The 21663-nt window shown below is 36.9% G+C and overlaps 7 protein-coding genes across 8 annotated transcripts in view; 6 read left to right on the top strand and 1 right to left on the bottom strand.

Annotated features, from left to right (window-relative positions):
• Positions 1 to 3827: 3827 nt before the first annotated feature.
• LOC117783138 (serine protease grass-like) lies at positions 3828 to 5318 on the top strand. The gene is made up of 6 exons (XM_034620366.1): positions 3828 to 3922; positions 4002 to 4165; positions 4224 to 4431; positions 4499 to 4541; positions 4598 to 4794; positions 4849 to 5318. The coding sequence occupies exons 1-6, from the start codon at positions 3847 to 3849 to the stop codon at positions 5253 to 5255; spliced, it is 1095 nt and encodes a 364-aa protein (XP_034476257.1). The 5' UTR covers positions 3828 to 3846; the 3' UTR covers positions 5256 to 5318.
• A 220-nt stretch (positions 5319 to 5538) lies between these two features.
• On the top strand, positions 5539 to 6324 carry LOC117783142. Its single transcript, XM_034620369.1, has 3 exons — positions 5539 to 5843; positions 5902 to 6104; positions 6155 to 6324. The coding sequence occupies exons 1-3, from the start codon at positions 5797 to 5799 to the stop codon at positions 6247 to 6249; spliced, it is 345 nt and encodes a 114-aa protein (XP_034476260.1). The 5' UTR covers positions 5539 to 5796; the 3' UTR covers positions 6250 to 6324.
• A 673-nt stretch (positions 6325 to 6997) lies between these two features.
• LOC117783141 lies at positions 6998 to 7555 on the top strand. Its single transcript, XM_034620368.1, has one exon. It carries the CDS (start codon positions 7311 to 7313, stop codon positions 7449 to 7451), a length of 141 nt encoding a protein of 46 aa, XP_034476259.1. The 5' UTR covers positions 6998 to 7310; the 3' UTR covers positions 7452 to 7555.
• A 1588-nt stretch (positions 7556 to 9143) lies between these two features.
• On the top strand, positions 9144 to 10423 carry LOC117783139 (serine protease grass-like). Its single transcript, XM_034620367.1, has 5 exons — positions 9144 to 9224; positions 9289 to 9468; positions 9537 to 9579; positions 9686 to 9879; positions 9942 to 10423. Exons 1-5 carry the CDS (start codon positions 9167 to 9169, stop codon positions 10352 to 10354), a joined length of 888 nt encoding a protein of 295 aa, XP_034476258.1. The 5' UTR covers positions 9144 to 9166; the 3' UTR covers positions 10355 to 10423.
• Positions 10424 to 12163: 1740 nt separating this feature from the next.
• Positions 12164 to 13429, top strand: LOC117785304 (serine protease grass-like). Its single transcript, XM_034623245.1, has 5 exons — positions 12164 to 12236; positions 12301 to 12465; positions 12533 to 12575; positions 12682 to 12875; positions 12939 to 13429. Exons 1-5 carry the CDS (start codon positions 12179 to 12181, stop codon positions 13349 to 13351), a joined length of 873 nt encoding a protein of 290 aa, XP_034479136.1. The 5' UTR covers positions 12164 to 12178; the 3' UTR covers positions 13352 to 13429.
• Positions 13430 to 15123: 1694 nt separating this feature from the next.
• Positions 15124 to 16317, top strand: LOC117783778 (serine protease grass-like). The gene is made up of 5 exons (XM_034621323.1): positions 15124 to 15204; positions 15270 to 15434; positions 15502 to 15544; positions 15651 to 15844; positions 15908 to 16317. Exons 1-5 carry the CDS (start codon positions 15147 to 15149, stop codon positions 16315 to 16317), a joined length of 870 nt encoding a protein of 289 aa, XP_034477214.1. The 5' UTR covers positions 15124 to 15146.
• A 1348-nt stretch (positions 16318 to 17665) lies between these two features.
• The window catches only part of LOC117784668 (myosin-M heavy chain), a 58574-nt gene continuing 54576 nt past the window's right edge, over positions 17666 to 21663 (bottom strand). The window contains exon 8 of one of the 2 annotated variants that reach the window (XM_034622469.1): positions 17666 to 20082. In XM_034622469.1, the coding sequence (XP_034478360.1) occupies positions 17918 to 20082 (2165 nt within the window). In that variant the 3' untranslated portion in view covers positions 17666 to 17917. Of the gene's footprint in view, positions 20083 to 21208; positions 21395 to 21663 lie in introns of those variants that run through there. The other variant, XM_034622470.1, reaches the window with a different exon arrangement.

Genomic DNA, 21663 nt, shown 5'->3' with positions numbered 1-21663 from the left:
TTACAATTGGGTGACATATTCAGGCCTTTTTTAAAAAAGATACAACAACAAAAATCAATTAGCAGCGTAGCCGAACCTACGGAGATTACTATACCATACAATTAAAATTTACGCGTAATGACACAACACTAGTTTTTTGTTGCAGGCTGTATATATATCTGAACCGGTTAGATCAGATCACTATAGCATATGGCTGTCTTTGAGTCAACCGCATGAAAATCATCCTTTTGTATGAAATATAATTTTTATTTGAGATATCTCCACCATATATAAATGCTGAAAATTTTATATTGTCCTTTAACCCGAATAGCCCCAGCGTTACCATATGGTAACACGCAATATACATTTACTAAAACTTAATTTTTAGACAACATATTTACATTAGACTTACTTTAATATGATATTCTAAGAGTAAATTGTGGTCTTCAACTGATAAAGAGTTGGTTAAAACTATCTCTTGAAGCTAGCTAATCGATTGCGCATCGGCATTTGGCAATTCGTCGCAAGTAAATTTAAATCGTTTAACTAATTTTAGTACTGAACTATATGCAATGCACACATCATTAGAAAGGTAATATGGTGCTCTTTTTAATTATGAAAAAAAAATTCGGAATAAAAAACACTTTTTCTCGGAAAATTTACGCTTTTCTTTTTCTTGTTACCATATGGTAACGCTAGTACCGAGAGGGTACAGGGTTTTTTCCATACATTTTGTTCGCATTTGGGTATTGTTTTGTTCACAAAATATGATTGTTCCTATGGCAGCTATATGATATGGTGAACCGATTGGAACCGAATTCGGTCAGGATGTACAGAACCAACCTTTATGCATATTGTGTGAGTTTGTTTGAGATATCTCAGAAAACAAAAACGCTTTCCATACTAAAGGTGAATTTGACCCCGATTGTTCCTATGACAGCTATGTTATATATACTATAGAGTACGCCGATTTGAACCAAATTTGGTCAGATATACCAAGGAGGAGCCCCCCTTTTCGATAAAGCTTTGTTCACTTGACTTTTCTGAAATTTTTGTATTTTATATTATTAAGCAAACCTGTACCCTGTTGGTACTAGCGTTACCATATGGTAACAGCCGAAAAAATGGTCCTGTCTTTTATCCTGACGAGGACAAACAAAAATGATTTTTTTTCGAATTCTGTGACGTCAAATTTATCAGTCCTTAAGTTTCATTAAGAAACTCGAAAAAAAAATTGCTCAGGGCTATTCGGGTTAAATCCTTAACAAATTTAGTTAAAACCGAAACATTATATCGTTAAGAAAATCAAATTTGGGTGTGAAAACTTTACTATTTCTTTACATCTTGAAGCTTAGCTGTAAAACTAATTACTTGATTTAAATAGTTTGCATGGATAATTTACAGACGTATTCATTGACTTTCAGAAAAAGTAAGGCTTGTTAATATCGGTTGTGGTATTCATGAGAACTGAACACAAATGCATGCTAACTTCTGAAAAACACTTTAGAAATATGCTAGATTTAACAAATACAATTTTTTTAAGTCTAACCTTGGAAAAAAGTCTTAAGTTTTTTTTTTCTTATCTGGAAAAAAAGGGTTTGGTAAAAGATACAGTCTGGTTAATAATCAGGGTAATGTTTGAAAGAAAAAAAAGAAAAATTGTTTTTTATCAACCTGTATATTTTAAAATTGTAAGTTTATTCAACATGGTTTTTTGACTAAAGCTACTTGGCATAACATGATCTACATTTTGGTATAATAATCGGATAGTTAAATTTAATAACTGGGTTGCGTGATCAAAAAACTACAAACAGTCGAGACGTCGACTATAGCAATACCTATTAATTACTTTTAGTTGCTTACATTGCTTTAAAACTTAAAACTACCATTTTTGCCCTTCTCTTTGCCCGATCTTTTTGCAAATACGTAGGATGAGGTTTAAACTCACGGATATCGAGTTTTTTGCGGATTGCAGGACCGGAGGGGGAAATCTTTGTGTTAAGTTTGGTTGCTGTGTAGTCTCTCAGATCTAGGCGTTTATCCGGACGAACAGACGGATATGGCCTTATCGACTTGGCTGTTGATGCGGATCTTGAATATTCAAATATTATATCGGCTCTGCAACACCTCCCGAAAAAATTAAATTCACGCTGCCCGCGGTTTTAAATGTTTGCCTACAATTGAACTTTGTGAAAAAATCAAATTTTGCGGGGAAACGGCAGATTTGGCGGGAAAATCGACAGATTTAGCGGAAAAAATACTGATTTGGCGTGAAAAGGTTTGGTGGGAAAATTCGAGATTTGGCATTACAAAGACAAGTTTTGCTAAGATTTCGCAAAAAACAAAAAAGGTTAAGTCGGACCCCTATATCATATAGCTGTCATAGATATAGATGGCAGAAAACTAAGTCTAAGTATGAAAAACTTTTTTGTTTTATGAGATATCATAATCAAACCAATAGAATATGCATTAAAATTAGTCTTACACATCCTTACCAAAGTTGCCTCAAATCGGACCACTATATCATATAGCTGTCATAGGACCGATCAGGCGAAAATTAAGTCTTAGTATGAAAAACTTCTTTGTTTTTTGAGATATCATAATCAAACCAATAGAATATGCATTAAAGTTAGACTTATATATCCTGGCCAAAGTTGGTTCTCATCGACCACTATATCATATAGCTGTCATAGGACCGATCGGGCGAAATCCAAGTCTTAGTATGAAAAACTAAAAAATTCGGCACTGCGCAAAAAGTAATTTTTATATACAAAGAAGCTCACATTTTTTGCTCACAGTGCATAATGCCAATTTTCGCTTTTTTTTATTAATTTATATTTTTATTTAAAATTTTTAGATTAAACTGAATATGTTCGTCACAAAGTTGGATATCAGAAATTTTGGCGCTAGAAATTGCTTATGTCACTAGACTTTTACCTCGTGTAGATGTTTTTTTTGTGGGATTGTTCCTTAACACCTATATGATATAGTCCTCCGATTTTGAGAAAATTTTATCAGGGTGTAAAGGACGGTCCCAAATACATAATCTTTAAGCTTGGTTGAGATATATTAAGAAACAAAAAGGTTTTCATACTAAAGGTGAGTTTGAACCGGATTGTTCCTATGTGATATACTCATCCGATTTTAACCAAATTTGCTCAGGGCTTTTTTTACCATATGTTAAAAAAGACACAATCAGGGGTGCCACAGAAAGCGAAACCAACCGAAAATCTCCCAAAACTCTATACATTTCAGGGATATTTTCGGTTGGTTTCGTTTTCTGTGGCACCCCTGAATATGTGAGTTTGGTTGAGATAGATCTTAAACTAACAAAAATCTTCAGTGTGTCAGTGAATCAGTGAATGCGGGCGAACAATTTTTTACATATAGATAAATAATGTATAAATATAGTAGGGTGTTTTTCTCTTTAAAAATCTACGAAGAATTCTATAAATGATGCAATTGGTCTATATCTTGGACTATATTATTTAGTACACCGAATTGAACGAAATTTGGTCAGCATGTAATAGTCCAGCCCAAAATCTTATTCTGGTAATTTTTTTTCAATTCGGAGATTTAAATTTGACGATCTGCCAAACTCACATTTTAATGCTTCTCAGCGGGGACTAGGAATTAATTTTAGACCCTTAGTCTTGCAATCAACTATTCTGAGAATTCGTCGTAAATTCCGATTTAAGTACATGTTTTACACCCTATTTTTCTCACCAAACTTATTGATCCGCCCTAATACATATATATGGCGTTACTTACGTATATAAAAAAAATCGGCTGATAAGCCCCACTTTCTTTAATAAAGCAATTCGTTCAAGAAACTTGGCCTCAGTACGATTCAAATTTCCATTCGGAATGTACAACATTTTTTTGTTAATAATGGCTTTGAGCCTGAGCTCAGCGCTCCAGGCTTTCTCAGTTGAAATGAATGGTAAAGTATTGAGTTTGTGATAATCAATATAATTTGTATTATTCACAATATAGTTACGTGTATCAATTTTATTGTTTAGCGGATGACATTTGTGTAAGAAGGGATGGAAAGCCAGGATATTGTGTGCATCTGCGTAACTGTTCATCTATTTCCATTATGGTTAGCCGAAAAAATATGGGAATTCCGTTTACATCAGATGAAACAACTTACATCCAGAATTCAAGATGTCCCGTTCATAAAAGAGTTGAGTCAATTTATCAGTCAAGTTTACTAACATTTACTAAATACTTACATATTTTAGGGATATGTATGCTGTGAATCTAAAGATAAAGTGCTTCAAGGAATTCAGGAACTTTCGTCGCATGAGTGTGGCAGATTTGGAGAAGATGATAAGGCGATCGGAGGTGTAGAGGTTAAGATAATGTCAAGACCGTGGATGGCTTTGCTTAAATTCCGATCAAAATTCGGCATCAATGATTTTACATGTGGTGGAACTCTTATACACAAACGTAAGTAAATAATACAGACATATTTCATGAATAACTTATTTCATATTGCAATTCTTTATACCGATAGGCTATGTATTAACCGCGGCTCATTGCTTTAATAACCAAGAATTGTGAGTATAATTTGACAGAAAATGTTTATTCTTAAATTCCTTTCTTACTACAAAAGGTTATATGTTCGGTTGGGAGAGCACAACATAACTTCAGATACAGATTGCGGACGCAACAGCCAGAAACTACACATATGCGCACCGCCTGTTCAGAATTTGGACTTTGAACGGGTTTTCCTGCACGAGCAGTATTCACAGCAAACTGCTCATAATGATATTGCTTTAGTGAAACTCAAATATGACGTGGAAAACACAGGTAAGTTGTTGATTGAATTCATAGCTAAACTCAAAAATTTTGTACTGATTACAGTAAGCATTAAGCCCATTTGTTTGCCGGTCGACGAGACTCTTCAAAAAAATGTGGAAACAATGTCAATATTCCGTATAACTGGCTGGGGAAAAACCGAATATAAATTGACGTCTAAAGTTCCACTAGAAACAGTTGTTACCAAGAAGGATATAAAAACCTGCCAAGAATCCTTTACAAGGAAAATAGTGCCGACTCAAATATGTGCTGGTGACCGCGGAAGGGATTCCTGTAATGGTGATTCTGGTGGTCCATTGATATTTCTAGATTCATTCAATGGACAACAATGCTTTGTACAATTTGGAATCGTCAGTTTTGGTTCAGTGAGTTGCGGAGATGGCAATCCAGGTGTCTATACTAATGTTGGAAGCTACGTTCCATGGATTGCTTATAAAATAGCCACCAAATAGATTGAGTTGTAAATATATCAATTCAAAAATAAATATAAATTGCATGTAAGTTTATCAAGGTAATGTACAACTACGGGCTGGTTATTGTCTTCTTAAATTTTTAAAAATAGATATCTTCAAATTTTACATTAATTTCTATACATTTTACGTCAAAATATCTCTGATATAGTTATAAAACCCCTTAACTAGACGTTGAATAACCGGCCCTTAGTATTCCTTAATAAACCTGATCTTCAGTTTCTGGGGAGCATTGAACTCGCTTTAAGTCAACAGCCACACACTGCTAAAAATAAATTATAATAGTATTGTGGCAGCCACGCCTCGATTGTCTAGTTCCGCTGCCGACACTCTCAGTCTGCCCCACTCTGCCACTTCCTATGCAGCTATAAATAACATCGATGCACCCCAACTTACATTCTGGCAGACACGCGACAGATCAGCTGCGTTTACACATTTAGAAAAAGTACTACGCAGACTACCCCAAAGTCTTTGGATTTGGTTTTTATGCTGCATCCAATGTGTCAGTGCAACGCGCAACGTCATGGAGAACAGAAGTGCCCCCATTCTGCCTACCTATGCAGAGTCCTGGTCCGTATAAATTTGTGCCTGTTCAAAATCGTTTCCATAATCTAAGGTCAATTTGTAGTGCCACCGGCAACGACTTGAAAAAGAGTTCGCTCTGTCAGACGCTTTTCCTTTATAACACGCTCAAGGAACCAGATCCAGTTATTATACTGATTACATTAGCCGTTGTCATTGGGTCCTTTTGCCTGCTTAGTGGTTTTTTCCTTCTCTGTGTGGTATCGAAGGCGTGGCAAGATGAAACATCCGAGGCCATTTTACTCATGGGTAAGTGTAATATTCCTCAGTGATTACCTTACTTGACTGGCTCTTCCTAGGAATTGGATTCTTCATTACATCCTTATCAGGCGTCACTTGGAAACTCACGAATGTCCAGCGTCTGGCCCAGTTGCAGGAAACCATTTCGATTTAGTTAATATTTAGTTCACAATGCCAAATATATACCTATTTATTTATTAAAATACTAAAATTCAAAATGATAAGACAATATTTAGATTCTCATTCGCAAGACTATGAAAAGAATTTCTTGATAAGCTGGAGTGAGAGAGCCTTTGTAGGAATTGTTAAATGAATCGGAACGGAACCTACCTCAATGACCTTCCCCATCCCTCTTTAGCATTTATGCACCCCGATTGCAGTTTCATCAGCCTTAGCTTAACTGCTACTTTGTCTTGCTACCTGGTTTAGATGTCCTACCTGAGCAACATTGATATTTGAGCTCAGTTTGAGGCGAATCTTTGAAGTAATCACAACACAGCAGTTGTTACGAAATGCCACATTTGAAGCAACTTCTGTTGGTTTCCGCCTTGCAAATGTTGCAGCTGCCACAACGTTTTCTAACAAAAATCTCAAATTTATGCCAGACAACAAATTTTCAACGTTACGTGAGGTGAGTGCAAAAAATTGCATACAATTTGTGTAAATGTCTTACAGTATACATTTTGACAGGTTCATGGAAATTAATTTATGTCCCGTTTAATCGCTGTTTAAATACAATCCGAAGCTCAAACTAATCGAATCTAATTGCAACGTTATCAGCTCAGAGTGACGTCATTCAGAAGCAACTGAGACGGCAACAACTGCTATTTTTCGCAGCACTTTTTAACTTGCCTTTGAGTTAAGAGTCGCCTCACGTATCTGTCGGATGCCAAAAATAACTGAGTGAGACGTAAACAAATTTGTATGACTGTCAAGTGTTTGATTTGAAACTGAGGCACATCTGCAGAGCTCACAAGCAAGAGCAAAAATAGAGATTTGATATGATCAGAATGTTGGGGTTTCTCCACAAATCTCTAAGGCTGTCTCTCACACATTCTGGGCAAAACACAGAACACAACAGTCAGAGCCCCCAAATGCAATAAAAGTCTTGAACTGAGAGCACTTCTCAGTTAGTTCAATTCTCACGTTTGTCAAGTGCACACAGATAGTCAGTCGCTCTCTATATATATACAGACTGATATATATCCAGCTGCAATGTCGGAATATAAACGCGTCTTTGACTTCGTTGTTCGAGCCATCTCCGGAATCAGCCTGTGGATCCTTATGAGCAGCTTGTACCAGGAGCACGATAATCCAGGCTCCCACTATTTGCATCCGAGGCACCCCATGCAATGAAAATAAACAAGCTAACTAGGGTTGAATGTTTAGCTTTTAATGTTTAAAACTTAAGTATTTATCTATGCAAATTACAATTAATAATAATAAACGTAAAATCTTAATTGCATTTTATTATTACTAACTAACCAACTTCCGAGATTAGTTCACTCATAACCTGTTTGCTTTTATATACATATTTTCAACAAAGCATACAAATCAAGTTGCATATTGATTACAATTTAGCATTTTCTTGATCAGTGCAATTAATAAGTTATCTTGGGAACTCGCCCGACTGAATTAATCAGAATCTGGAAATTCCCAATCGTGTGCTTTTTCACCCATATATAATTGCTGAAACTAGTATTATTATTATATTTGTTTTGTTTTTTTCAAAAATACTTATATTGATTGAACGTCTGTACATACATATTCAATGCACTAATTATCTACCCTTCAAATATTTCCCGTAGTGTGATTCGCATTTGCGTTCTGTTTCAGTTGTCGTTCAGTTGCTGTGCTTATCTTTGCACTGACCTCTTGACCAAAACAAGCTGTTGTTGTTGTTGTTGTTGTTTTCGCTGTTGTTGTCAACTTCATGCAGTGAAAATCAACTTCATGAGCATTTCTGCCAGCCCGTCGACTTCGAAGCAGTAGTTTCATATCTCTAAAATTATTGAATAGAGTCTTAAGTAAGTGTGCATACACTTATACACTTTTGCAAGCTAAATTAACTACCGATCAGGCGAAACATCAGTTTTATAGCCAGGGCTTGATAATTAAACAATTGTTTAAACAATTTCGCACATGTGTTCCTGTTGATATGCCATTACATACACACGACCAAATACGAGAATTAAAGAAACGCAATTTCCTTCTTCTTATGATTAAGGTCTTTCAACTGTCTCTCTAGAAATGCTGATAGCTTCCAACTCTCTGGATTTTCAAGGTTATAGCCCTCGGTCAAATACCAGACACAAACAATGTGGCTCAGAATTCAAGCGTTTGACATTGTTTGTGCAAATTCGAATATTTGTTTGTGAATAAATAGAGCAATTATGGAGTTGCTTTTGTCACATGTTGCCAATTCATTTCCATACAAGATTTCAATAAATAACTTATGTTTTCTTTTCCTTGTCAAGATTTATACAAATTGATAGTCCAAATTACCAAAAAGTGTATATATTTTTAAATCTGTTTTTATTTTGGAAATCGCTTCAAAAGCAATCGGCAAGCCAGAAATTCTGTACTTTTCATAATTTTTTATTCAATAGTTTCAGCTCTAAGCACAGCTCAGATTCTATTTTCCAACTATTGGATAAAAGCTGTATTGTTTTCTTGGGTAATATGACATAAAACTCTCAGGAAGCGGCTGTAGTTATTTAACAAGTACTAAAATAATTCTAGTACATATTCGAAACGTCAGAGGGCGCAAGTGAACACCTTTTTTGCCACCGACCTACAGATGGCGCCACAGTGAGGGATCAGTACAGTTCAGGCTGCTGACGATGATATGAATCGTAAATAAACTCAAACAAATTAATTGCATTTTCTGTACACTCCGGCGACTCAGCTCCTAGACATTGAACTTGAAATCGGTTCAGGTTTATCAATACTTTATGTCTATAAATTTAAATCAATTAAATGCATTATCTGTAGACTCTTTCGACTCAGTGACTATATATTGGAGCTGCAACTGCTGATTGCAGTAGTCGCTCTCGAAGTGTTTGTTAAACATGAAGTCGTTTCTAATTTTATTCTACTTAGCTCTAGTCAGGTTAGGCGCAGCTGAGGGTAAGTTTTTTTGATATATTCGACATAATAAATAATATTTAACTTGGCTCACAACTTAAACTAGAGCTTAACCAAAATGGATTGAATATATTGGAGCAACAGAATTGCGGAGTCTTCAATGAAAATGATTTATCTCTTAATAATAACGAAGCTAATCTTGGCTCCAGACCTTGGATGGCATTGCTTAAGATTCGCATTAGCGATAAAGACAGTTTTGCATGTTTGGGAACTCTGATAACTGATCGTGAGTAATCGCATAAGCTTAATGTAATATTTATATACTTTTTGTATTAATTGAATTCTTACTAACAGGCTTTTTGCTAACCGCTGCACAATGTGCCAAATATGGAGAGATGTAAGCATGTAGTACATATTATAATTTAATAATTTGATACAGTTTTTTCAATTGATTAAGTATTTTCTCATATTTATTACACTATCAATTATCTACTTTAACCCAGAAAATCTGTGCGTTTAGGTGAGTATGATCAATCAAAGGATCCAGATTGTAGATCATATGACAGTAAAGAGAAATGCCTTCCTTCCGTCGAGGATATCGACGTCGAAAGAGTTGTTCTACATGAAGACTACAAAAACTCACTTGGAAGCAATGATATTGCGCTTGTCCAGCTCTCCCGGAAAGTTGAATTTAAAGGTGAGCTGATAATTCAATTCCTTATTGATAACAGTAATTAATTACGAATCAAATTGATTTAGAACACATCCGCCCAATATGTTTGCCACTGAATTCAGCACTACAACAACAAGTAGAATCTCTGCAAAGTATGCTCCTTACTGGATGGGGTTATGATGATAAATTTTCAAGTGAAAACGATGTACTGCGTGAAGTCATTGCTCCAATTGCTGATCGTCAAAATTGTTCACAACACTTGCGTGGCATCAAAATCGAGCAAAGTCAATTTTGTTCCTATATGAATGGTATATTGTGTAAAGGAACATCTGGAGCCCCATTAAGCAAGCCTGTGGATTATTTGGGTAAACAACGATTTGTGCAGTTTGGCATCGTCTCGTTCGGATCCACAAGCTGTAGTACAAGCTCTCTAGAAGTGAACACAAACGTGGGAAGTTTTATGCCCTGGATAACCAGAGTATTGGGACAGCCGTTGTAAGCCCAAAGCCGTTGTAAGTCAAGTACATTTTATTAAATATGTTCAATAAATCTCAGAAATTCGCACTTCCCTGTTTAGCTATTTTATTGTATTGATATGATGTCATATAAATTATAAGTGGCATTTAATTATTTTATTAAGCGCTAAGTAATTTAAAATAACCACTTGATTAAAGGCTGTTTTCTCATCTCACTTTCAAACCCACAGAAAACTTTGCCGCAAAATTCAGGATTTTATTTTTTCGGTCTTCCATCTTGAAATCTTAAAAAAATTTATGAATTGTGCCAATATCTCACAGACATTCTACATTAGTCTAACTAAGGTCCATGCCAAATTTCAAGTCTCTAACTTTACATTATGAGTTTATGCCAAAATATCGGGCTTTTTTCCCATAATAAAATCGAGCAAATATAGCTATACGTTGCCAGATTATTGAGACATTTCCAAACATATGATTAGGCTAACATCAAGAGCAGTATTTTAATATTTCAAACAATTTTTTATCTTTTGTTCTCTCTGCCATGATTTGTACAAGGTGATTGTCACAATTTCCAAAAAGTGTATATATTTTTAGATCTGTTTTAAATTTGGAAAATACGATTCGTAATGATTCATATGTTGGTCAATAAGTGTTTCAATTAAAAAAAAAATGTCATATTCGTTTAATAGGGTAAAATATTTCTTATGTTATTGTTTACTTCTTAATCCAGCTATGTTGCATGCAATTATTTTGAAGTTGTGCTATTTAATAATGTTCAAGTCATCAGTATGGTCGTTCACTGGCTGCCTATTAATATTATTGTTATTCTTAATTACAATAATTTCGTCATAACTAAGATTGATGGTAAGCTCAAGGCAATAGATTGCCTTTAAAGCCTTAGCAGCACTGTGTCCATCATACTTTAGAGAATTTGCGCCGTTAAAATATATCCATTTCCCTTCCACCTGCATTTAATCGTTTCTGACTATGACTCTTTTAAGCGGCATCAAATCTTCTTTTATCTGGAGCAAAATTCTTTTCTGTTCTGCTCTAACCTTGCTCAGATCTTGTTCAATAATGATCGATGAGCCAGCTAGATTTTTAGAGCTCCTAAACACTTTTTGGAAGATTGAACAAATGTAATTAAATTCTTCTTGCGGTGATTTGTTCGCCTTAAGATCTAGCCCAATAATATTCTTTTGTTTTGCATCGTCTTCTACGCGAGCAATACGTCTGTTTTGCTCAATTCTTCCTTTTTTCAATTCCTCTAGTTAACCTTTTAAGGCATTGTTTTCATTGAACAGCTGAGTTATTTTCCGGTGCATCCCAACTATCGATCCATTAAGGATTTAAAAATCGCATTTTGTAGGCAAGTTTTGCAATCGCTAATCCATAGACGAGCCCATCAGCTGCAAAGGATCCTTTGCAGACAGTTGTCCTAATTGCACGTCCTCTCCAACAATGTTGCCGTTCTCTTCTGCCGTTTTCCTCTTTGCTGATTGTACACTACTCCAGAAGCAGATGACGGAGGCGTTCTGTGCATCTTTTAGATTCTATTCCTAATACTTTGAATTTCGCGCCAAAAATCCAGCCTAAAAGCTTGCCGTGAAATTTTATTTTAATGACATGCGTTGTCTAACACTGGTTATGCAAGGCAACTCTGCAATCATAAGCTGATATTGTTCCCGCTTCAGGCCACCCACGCATTGAGTGGATAAACAAATTGTCTGGGTATGTGCTTTCTCCCGCCTTTCCGCTTTCACTCACCAAATGAGTGACCCAGTGAGTATATTGAAGCTGCAGCTGCCCGATCGCAGTAGTCGCTCTCGAAGTGTTTGTTCAACATGAAGTCGTTTCTAGTTTTAGTTTATTTAGCTCTAATTAGGTTGGGCGCATCTGAAGGTTTGTTTTTTTAATATATCTGACATAATAAATAATATTTAACTTGGCTCACAACTTAAGCTAGAGCTTAACCAAAATGGATTGAATATATTGGAGCAACAGAATTGCGGAATCTTCAATGAAAATGATTTATCTCTTAATAATAACGAAGCTAATCTTGGCTCCAGACCTTGGATGGCATTGCTTAATACTCGCGGTTACGCATGTTTGGGAACTCTGATAACTGATCGTAAGTAGTCGCATAAACTTAATGTAATATTTATATTTTAATATATTAATTGAATTCTTAATAACAGGCTTTTTGCTTACCGCTGCACAATGTGCTAAATTTGGAGAGATGTAAGCTTGTAAGACATATTATAATTTAATAATATGATGTAGTTTTTTGAATTGATTTACTATTTTCTTATATTTTTCACACTATCAATTGGCTACTTTAACCTAGAAAATCAGTGCGTTTAGGTGAGCATGATCAATCAAAGGATCCAGATTGTAGATCATATGACAGTTATGAGAAATGCCTTCCTTCCGTCGAGGATATCGACGTCGAAAGAGTTTTTATGCATGAAGACTACAAAATCTTATTCGGATACAATGATATTGCTCTTGTCCAGCTCTCCCGGAAAGTTGAATTTACCGGTGAGCTGATAATTCAATTCTTTATTTGATAACAGTAATTAATTACGAATCAAATTGATTTAGACCACATCCGCCCAATCTGTTTGCCACTGAATGCAGCACTACAACAACAAGTAGAATCTCTGCAAAGTATGCTCCTTACTGGATGGGGCTATGATGAGGAATTTTCAAGTGAATACGATTTACTGCGTGAAGTCAGTGTTCCACTTGCTGACCGTCAAAATTGTTCACAATACTTGCGTGGCATCAAAATCGAGCAAAGTCAATTCTGTTCCTATATGAATGGTATATTGTGTAAAGGAACATCTGGAGGCCCATTGAGCAAACCTGTGGATTATTTGGGTAAACAACGATTTGTGCAGTTTGGCATCGTCTCGTTCGGATCCACAAGCTGTAGTACAAGCTCTCTAGAAGTGAACACAAACGTAGGAAGTTTTATGCCCTGGATAACCAGAGTATTGGGACAGCCGTTGTAAGCCCAAAATTTACTTTTAATAAAATTTCAAATACATTTTATTAAATATGTTCAATATATCTCAGAAATTCGCATTTCCTTTATACCGAGAAGGTAAAAGCTGTTTTATTGTATTGATATTGATGTCATATAAACAATAAATGACATTTAATTATTTTATTAAGCGCTAAGTAATTTAAAATAACCACTTGATTTAAGGCTGTTTTCTCATCTCACTTTCAAACCCACAGAAAACTTTGCCGCAAAATTCAGGATTTTATTTTTTCGGTCTCTCATCTTGAAATTTTAAAAAATGTTTATGAATTATGCCAATATCTCACAGACATTCTAAATTAGTCTAATTAAGGTCCATACCAAATTTCAAGTCTCTAACTTTACATTATGAGTTTATGCCAAAATATCGGGCTTTTTTCCCATAATGAAATCGAGCAAATATAGTTATACGTTGCCAGATCATTGAGACATTTCCAAACATATGATTAGGCTAACATCAAGAGTTTCAATTAAAAAAAAAAAAGTCATATTCGTTTAATAGCGTAAAATAATTATTATGTTATAGTTTGCTTCTTAATCTAGCTATGTTGTATGCAATTATTTTAAAGTTGTGCTATTTAATAATGTTCAAGTCATCAGTATGGTCGTTCACTGGCTGCCTATTAATATTATTGTTATTCTTAATTACAATAATTTCGTCATAACTAAGATTGATGGTAAGCTCAAGGCAATAGATTGCCTTTAAAGCCTTAGCAGCACTGTGTCCATCATACTTTAGAGAATTTGCGCCGTTAAAATTGTTATATCCATTTCCCTTCCACCTGCATTTTATCGTTACTGACTATGACTCTTTTAAGCGGCATCAGATCTTCTTTTATCTGGAGGAAAGCTCTTTTCTTTTCTGCCCTATTCTTGCTCAGATCTTGTTCAATAATGATCGATGAGCCAGCTAGATTTTTAGAGCTCCTAAACACTTTTTGCACGTCTAGCATGCTACTAAGCTGCACCCATATCTCCATTTTTGCATTTCTCTCATACATTTTGTGGATTCTTTCGGTGACCATAACATCGCTTATTTTTAGCAAGATTGAACAAATGTAATTAAATTCTTCTTGCGGTGATTTGTTCGCCTTAAGACCTAGCCCAATAATTTTCTTTTGTTTTGCATCGTCTTCTACGCGAGCAATACGTCTGTTTTGCTCAATTCTTCCTTTTTTCAATTCCTCTAGTTAACCTTTTAAGGCATTGTTTTCATTGAACAGCTGAGTTATTTTCCGGTGCATCTCAACCATCGATCCATTAAGGATTTCAAAATCGCATTTTGTAGGAAAGTTCTGCAATCGCTAATCCATAGACGAGCCCATCAGCTGCAAAGGATCCTTTGCAGACAGTTGTCCTAATTGCACGTCCTCTCGAACAATGTTGCCGTTCTCTTCTGCCGTTTTTCTCTTTGCTGATTGTACACTACTCCAGAAGCAGATGACGGAGGCGTTCTGTGCATCTTTTAGATTCTATTCCTAATACTTTGAATTTCGCGCCAAAAATCCAGCCTAAAAGCTTGCCGTGAAATTTTATTTTAATGACATGCGTTGTCTAACACTGGTTATGCAAGGCAACTCTGCAATCATAAGCTGATATTGTTCCCGCTTCAGGCCACCCACGCATTGAGTGGAAAAACAAATTGTCTGGGTATGTGCTTTCTCCCGCCTTTCCGCTTTCACTCACCAAATGAGTGACCTAGTGACTATATTGAAGCTGCAGCTGCCCGATCGCAGTAGTCGCTCTCGAAGTGTTTGTTCAACATGAAGTCGTTTCTAGTTTTAGTTTATTTAGATCTAATCAGGTTGGGCGCATCTGAAGGTTTGTTTTTTTTAATATGTCTGACATAATAAATAATATTTAACTTGGCTCACAACTTAAACTAGAGCTTAACCAAAATGGATTGAATATATTGGAGCAACAGAATTGCGGAGTCTTCAATGAAAATGATTTATCTCTTTATAATAACGAAGCTAATCTTGGCTCCAGACCTTGGATGGCATTGCTTAATACTCGCGGCTACGCATGTTTGGGAACTCTGATAACTGATCGTAAGTAGTCGCATAAACTTAATGTAATATTTATATTTTAATATATTAATTGAATTCTTAATAACAGGCTTTTTGCTTACCGCTGCACAATGTGCTAAATTTGGAGAGATGTAAGCTTGTAAGACATATTATAATTTAATAATATGATGTAGTTTTTTGAATTGATTTACTATTTTCTTATATTTTTCACACTATCAATTGGCTACTTTAACCTAGAAAATCAGTGCGTTTAGGTGAGCATGATCAATCAAAGGATCCAGATTGTAGATCATATGACAGTAATGAGAAATGCCTTCCTTCCGTCGAGGATATCGACGTCGAAAGAGTTTTTATGCATGAAGACTACAAAATCTTATTCGGATACAATGATATTGCTCTTGTCCAGCTCTCCCGGAAAGTTGAATTTACCGGTGAGCTGATAATTCAATTCTTTATTTGATAACAGTAATTAATTACGAATCAAATTGATTTAGAACACATCCGCCCAATATGTTTGCCACTGAATGCAGCACTACAACAACAAGTAGAGTCACTGCAAAGTATGCTCCTTACTGGATGGGGTTATGATCAATTTTCAAGTAAAAACGATGTACTGCGTGAAGTCAGTGTTCCACTTACTGATCGTCAAAATTGTTCACAATACTTGCGTGGCATCAAAATCGAGGAAAGTCAATTTTGTTCCTATATGAATGGTATATTGTGTAAAGGAACATCTGGAGGCCCATTGAGCAAACCTGTGGATTATTTGGGTAAACAACGATTTGTGCAGTTTGGCATCGTCTCCTTCGGAACCACAAGCTGCAGCATAGGCGATCTACAAGGGTATACAAGCGTCGGAAGTTTTATGCCCTGGATAACCCGAGTATTGGGACAGCCGCTGTAATGCGAAAATTTAATTTTAATGAAAATGTGAAATAAATTTGATCAAATACTAGGAGACTTCGCCCACTGCTGGCTTTGCTCGGCATTCTTCGAATCGCGTCGCTCTCAGAATTGAAGCGTGAAGTCTAATATTTTTTTAGATAAACTTGAAAAAATAAACAACTGTACAATATCAATAATTTGGACCCTTGTTAATTCGGACAACCCAATAATTCGAACTCTCAATTTATTTCTATGAAATATTCTGTGACCCGGGCACATTATGATCAAACTTTTTGAAAAAGATTTGAAATTATTTATTGTTGGAAATTTTTTCCGAATGCTTCTTGCATTAGTAGAAACAAATTTATAATATAACATTTTTTGTAAAATAATAATACTAATAATAATATTCAATAAAAGCCAGATTTGGCGGAAAAAATGTCAGATTTGGTAGGAAAATTCGAGATTTGGCGTGCAAAACCAAATCTGTGAGTGTTGTTATGAATTCAAAAAGTTTTTCATGCAAAAGATTAGTTTGCATCCGATTGTTGCTATTACAGCTATGTATATGTAACCCGATTTTGACAAACAATTTATCAGGGTGTAACAGGTAGTCCCAATTACACAACTTGTGAGTTTGGTTAAAATATCTTAAGAAAATTTAAAATAAATTTTATTAAATATATTCAAAAAATCTTAAAGATGCACATTTCCTTTGTGCAGAGAAGGTAAACGCTTTTTGTAACTAAGTGCATAAGTCAAAGCCAGTCTTCATTTTTCACCACAGTGGTTCTTAACCAGACTAAGGCCGTAGTTGCAGCAGTATTCGCTAGGTGGCGCAGTACTTTTACTGGGCTAGTGCACGTTGAGGTTAGGATTCCAGACTATTTTTTATTGAACTTGAAAACTAGAACTTGAACTTAGCTAGAACTTAGCTATCTTCATGAACACTGCGAAATATCACCTCTACGAAATGATATTGCTCTTGTGCAGCTATCCCGCAAAGTTGATGCAAATGGTTAGCTGATTATTTTAATTTAAATTAATAACGAGAAAAAATGTCGATTCAAATATATTTAGAACACATCCGTCCAATCTGTTTCCCACTGAATGCAGCACTGTTACAACAATTAGAATCTTTGCAAAGTATACTCGTTACTGGATGGGATTTGGGCAACGAAAATTCAAGTGAAAGGCATCTTCTGCGTGAAGTCAGTGTTGCACTTGTTGACCGTCTAAATTGTTCAGAAGTCTTTCTATGCGGCGTAAACAAGCAATCTGTACATTCTTCGAATAAAACCAATACTACTGCGGCAAAAAAACTTTCCAGATGATGGTAATAATAATATTTCTGGTAAACCAATGAGTTATAGAGGTTATATATTTGATTTTTATTAATCTGCAATTATGCGACTTTATTCTAATCATTACAAAACAGTCAACTGTAAGTATGTAAAATTATAATGTACATATATTTATTACTAATTAGCTACATCAAAAAATACACTGCATAAAATATGTATAATTTACATAGAACTATATACAAAACGTACAAAAGGAATTACGAAAATATGGCAATTGGCAACTGGCGATTAACGATTGACGATTGCTATCTCCATCTACTTGTTGAAATTCTCAATCTGTTGAAGCACCCAGCTGCGTGATGCTGCCTGGCTGAGATGCGGGGGACATAGAATTGCACCCGGATGCTGGCCAAGCAGCTCCTGGAGAGCAGCCTTTGTCGGCTTCGGTGCTATCTGAGGAGGCGCATGATGTGTAGAGCCACATCCGCCTGTTGGGGGAGGTGGTGGAGGACTGCGAGGTCTTTTCAGCTCATAGTCAACGCTGCGTTTCTCATTGTTGTCATCGCTGTAAATGGCCGAATCCCGAAAATCATTCTCCAGACTATCCTCGACATGCTGCTCATACTCAAAGCTGGAAGATGCCAGCTCGGCGGCAGACCGTTTGCGCTGTTGATCACACATGCTATCACTGGACGTGCACGATGAGGAGGTTAAGGAGAAGACAGAGTCCCGCTGCAGAGAGGCCTCCGAGCTGGCGATGATGCTGAAGAGCGTCTTGGGATCCGCATAGTCGACATGGGCCATACGCTCACCGACCGCCTCGCTGCCCTGGCGATGCAATATGCTCTGACGGCACATTTCGCTGACATCGGAGACTCTGCGCTCCGGCGGACGATTGCTGCGTCCAAATGCCATGCTCAGGTTGTCAATAGATTTGAGCGCACGCGGCAGCAATGAGATCTCCGAGTGGCTAACATTCTCCAGGGTTGCCTTGCTGCCAGGGCTGCCATTGCTCAGCAGACGCTTCATTAGGTTCTTTGGTATGGGACGTGCATAGAGGGCATCACCCTGGTCGGTGTCACGGTCTGTTGCTCCAGTGGACTCCAGGCTAAGATTGATGACAGTCGATTGACTGTCACGCTTGAGCGTGGAGCCGGAGCTGGATTCCGAGCTGGTGCTCTCGCGCTGCTGCACTGCATCCTCCCCCACACGCTGCAGCACTCCCTCCGGCGAGTAGACCAAGGTGACATAATCCGATTCGGGTCGTGGGGCTGGAGGACGCTTCTCACGTGGCTTGAAGTATTGCACGGATTTGGCACGCCCAAGCACTGGCGAGAATTTGTAGGGTACATGGACATTGCGAAGTAATGTCTCATAGATAGGTTCCTCCTGCTCCTCCTCCTGTGGCAGTGCCTGTGCCAGCTGCTGCTCCTGCTCTGCCTCCAGCGGTGGCGGCGAACGCGAAGGCGGACGTGGTGGCAACGGAGGTCCTTCCTGTGAGGGACTAAGTGGACTCAGTGGAGTCCCATTTTGACTGCTCTCCCGTCGCTGCTTCTGCTGCTTGTTTTTGTTGTAGATACGCTCGAACTCCTTGTTATTCTTGAGCAGATCCAATACAATTTCGGCATCTCGCTTGGACTTCTCGGCCGGCGAAAGCGATGCAATCTCCACTTGGTCAACGTAATACTGTTGCTGCGACTGATCCAGAATATCGGGCGTCTCTTGTGCCTCCTCGGCCAGCTCCAGGTCCTCTGTAGACTCGGTTATCTTCAGGACTGTGCTGTCAAACTCACTGAGATCCATGTAGAACTTGGAACAGCTCTCCTTTCTACTGCAGCGCTGCTTCTTTAGTGTCGCAATTCTCTTGGGCATTGTCTTATGGTTATACTGCTTGACCTCAAAGAAGCCCTTGCCCTTTGCTTTGCGCTCGCTCAGATCCGGCTTGCTGCCCCGCAATGAGGCAGCGCTATCATCATCCGCCTCCGGGCGCTCATCCAGACTGAAGTCCCCAATGCGAGGCACAGATTTGCTGCGTTCCTTCAGAGCCTTGTAGCTGAATACTGGACTTTGGGACTTGGTACGACTGCGTTGATCTCGCAGGATGCACAGGCATTGCTCCTGATCCCCACACTTGCAGTGCTCCTTGCTAGGATTCGCCTTGGAATCCCGCTCCGTTGAATCTCGCTTGCCACTACGATATCGCACTGCAGCTGCCAATTTCTGAAGCGCTGTATCATCCAGACTGTTGTTGCGAGACAGCGGCTTGACGGGCTTTAGTGGCTGATCCTCTTGCTGCTGTTCCAGGGATTCATTGAAGCTGTCAAAGGAACTGGAATTGGTCACCGTCTTCCTCTTGAACTTGGAATTACGCTGACGAATCTCGCTGCGTCGACACGCGTTTCTCCGCTCCAAATACGTGGGTGTCGAATTGCTGCTCGAGTGCAGACTCCACTTCCAAGTGCTGCGATCGGGCGTACGATCTGCACAAAGAAAAAACGCTTAAAATTAGTCTCTAGAAATAAATGCTGGAAAACAAGGCGAAATACAAGCAAATGCTGGAGATGATCGAGCGGACGTTACTATGAACAAACACCAGCAACATTCTAAGCACTAGCAACCAGAGCAACTTCATCATCATTTGAGGATCAGTTGTGTATTATGCGCGTGCCTACATGCAACAAAAATATGCAGTGAGGAGTTTGACGGCGTTTTAATTCAATGCTAAAGTAGCAGCTAAATACATAGATAAATTTAATAAAGAAGTTGTCAAAATGATATTACGATTAAGCTCTATAAGTTCTTAAACTGATGCACTTGTTGTACTACAAAATTCTAATGGACTAAATGGTTTATTTATTTATTATTCTCTGTCATTTCAAAATTAAGCAATTTTTAATCTAAAAGTTGTATTTAAAAATATTTTAAAACTATTTCATCTAAAATTTCAATATCAATCAGATCGAGTAAAATAAGGTACACATAAACAAAGTTTAAAAATCCCTCCATCTTTATCTCAGCTCTAAATAATTTACTTTATATTGCTTTTGTTTTATAATTTTACGATATTAATCATACGATCAAGTGTAAAATTAAGCTTTTTTTTTTAGTTAATCATAACAAAGAGAAGACATAAAACTGGAAGCACAATTTGTTGATTTTATCAAATATTATAAATATCAGCGTTTTTAGCCTATTCTCTTCTAATTTACAGGATTAATCACATGCTTAAGTGCCAAAGAATTCGTATGTCCTTGTGTTATTTTATGAGATTTGTAGGGTTAATAGGATAGCATAATTGGCATAGATACTATGTGTAGGTTAGAATGCGAGCATGCTGGACACAAACCAGTGAAGCAATAAGCCAATTTTTGAACACAAACCAAAAACAAGCGTAAACGGGGTAAATTGATAACTTAAGATACTTACTAGACTGCGACCGGAAATTTGAGGCTTAGTAAGTCTATGCCAGCGCCGTCAAATACCAGAAATTTACTACATACGATTACGATTGTATTATGCGATTACGATAACGTTAACGATAACTGTTTAGTTGTACTAGGAATTATTTGGTAAATTATAGTTAAAATTTTGAATAGCATTGTGTCATTTATTTATTTATTTGTTTGTTTTAAATTTATTGTTTTATTTTTATTGGGGGAAGGAAGTGGGGAAAAGTAGTAGCGCTTAGTTCAGTCTCTGGTGTTTAGCCTTAGGAACGCCTTAAAACTAATTAAAGTTTTCTTTTCTTGTTTGGTTTGGGTGGTTTAGTTTTAGAATGCATCACTGGTAGTACTACAACGGTAAACATATAGCAAAAATATATAGATTTATATCATAAAATACAAAATACTAAAAGTTAAATTAAGAGCAGTTGTTACACAAAAAACGCCAATTAAAATTACATAAATATTAGTTAGTCACACAATAAAACACCATTACCAATTAAACTTAAACTTTTTGATGGGAACCAAAACACATAAATCCACATATCATGTAGGTACAGTTGTGCTCAAAACATGTATGAATACAATTAAAATGCACACAAATCAGACACTCATAAA

This window comes from Drosophila innubila (assembly GCF_004354385.1).
Source record: "Drosophila innubila isolate TH190305 chromosome 2R unlocalized genomic scaffold, UK_Dinn_1.0 1_C_2R, whole genome shotgun sequence".
NCBI classification, from domain to species: domain Eukaryota; kingdom Metazoa; phylum Arthropoda; class Insecta; order Diptera; family Drosophilidae; genus Drosophila; species Drosophila innubila.
This window is presented reverse-complemented; position numbering and strand designations above follow the sequence as displayed.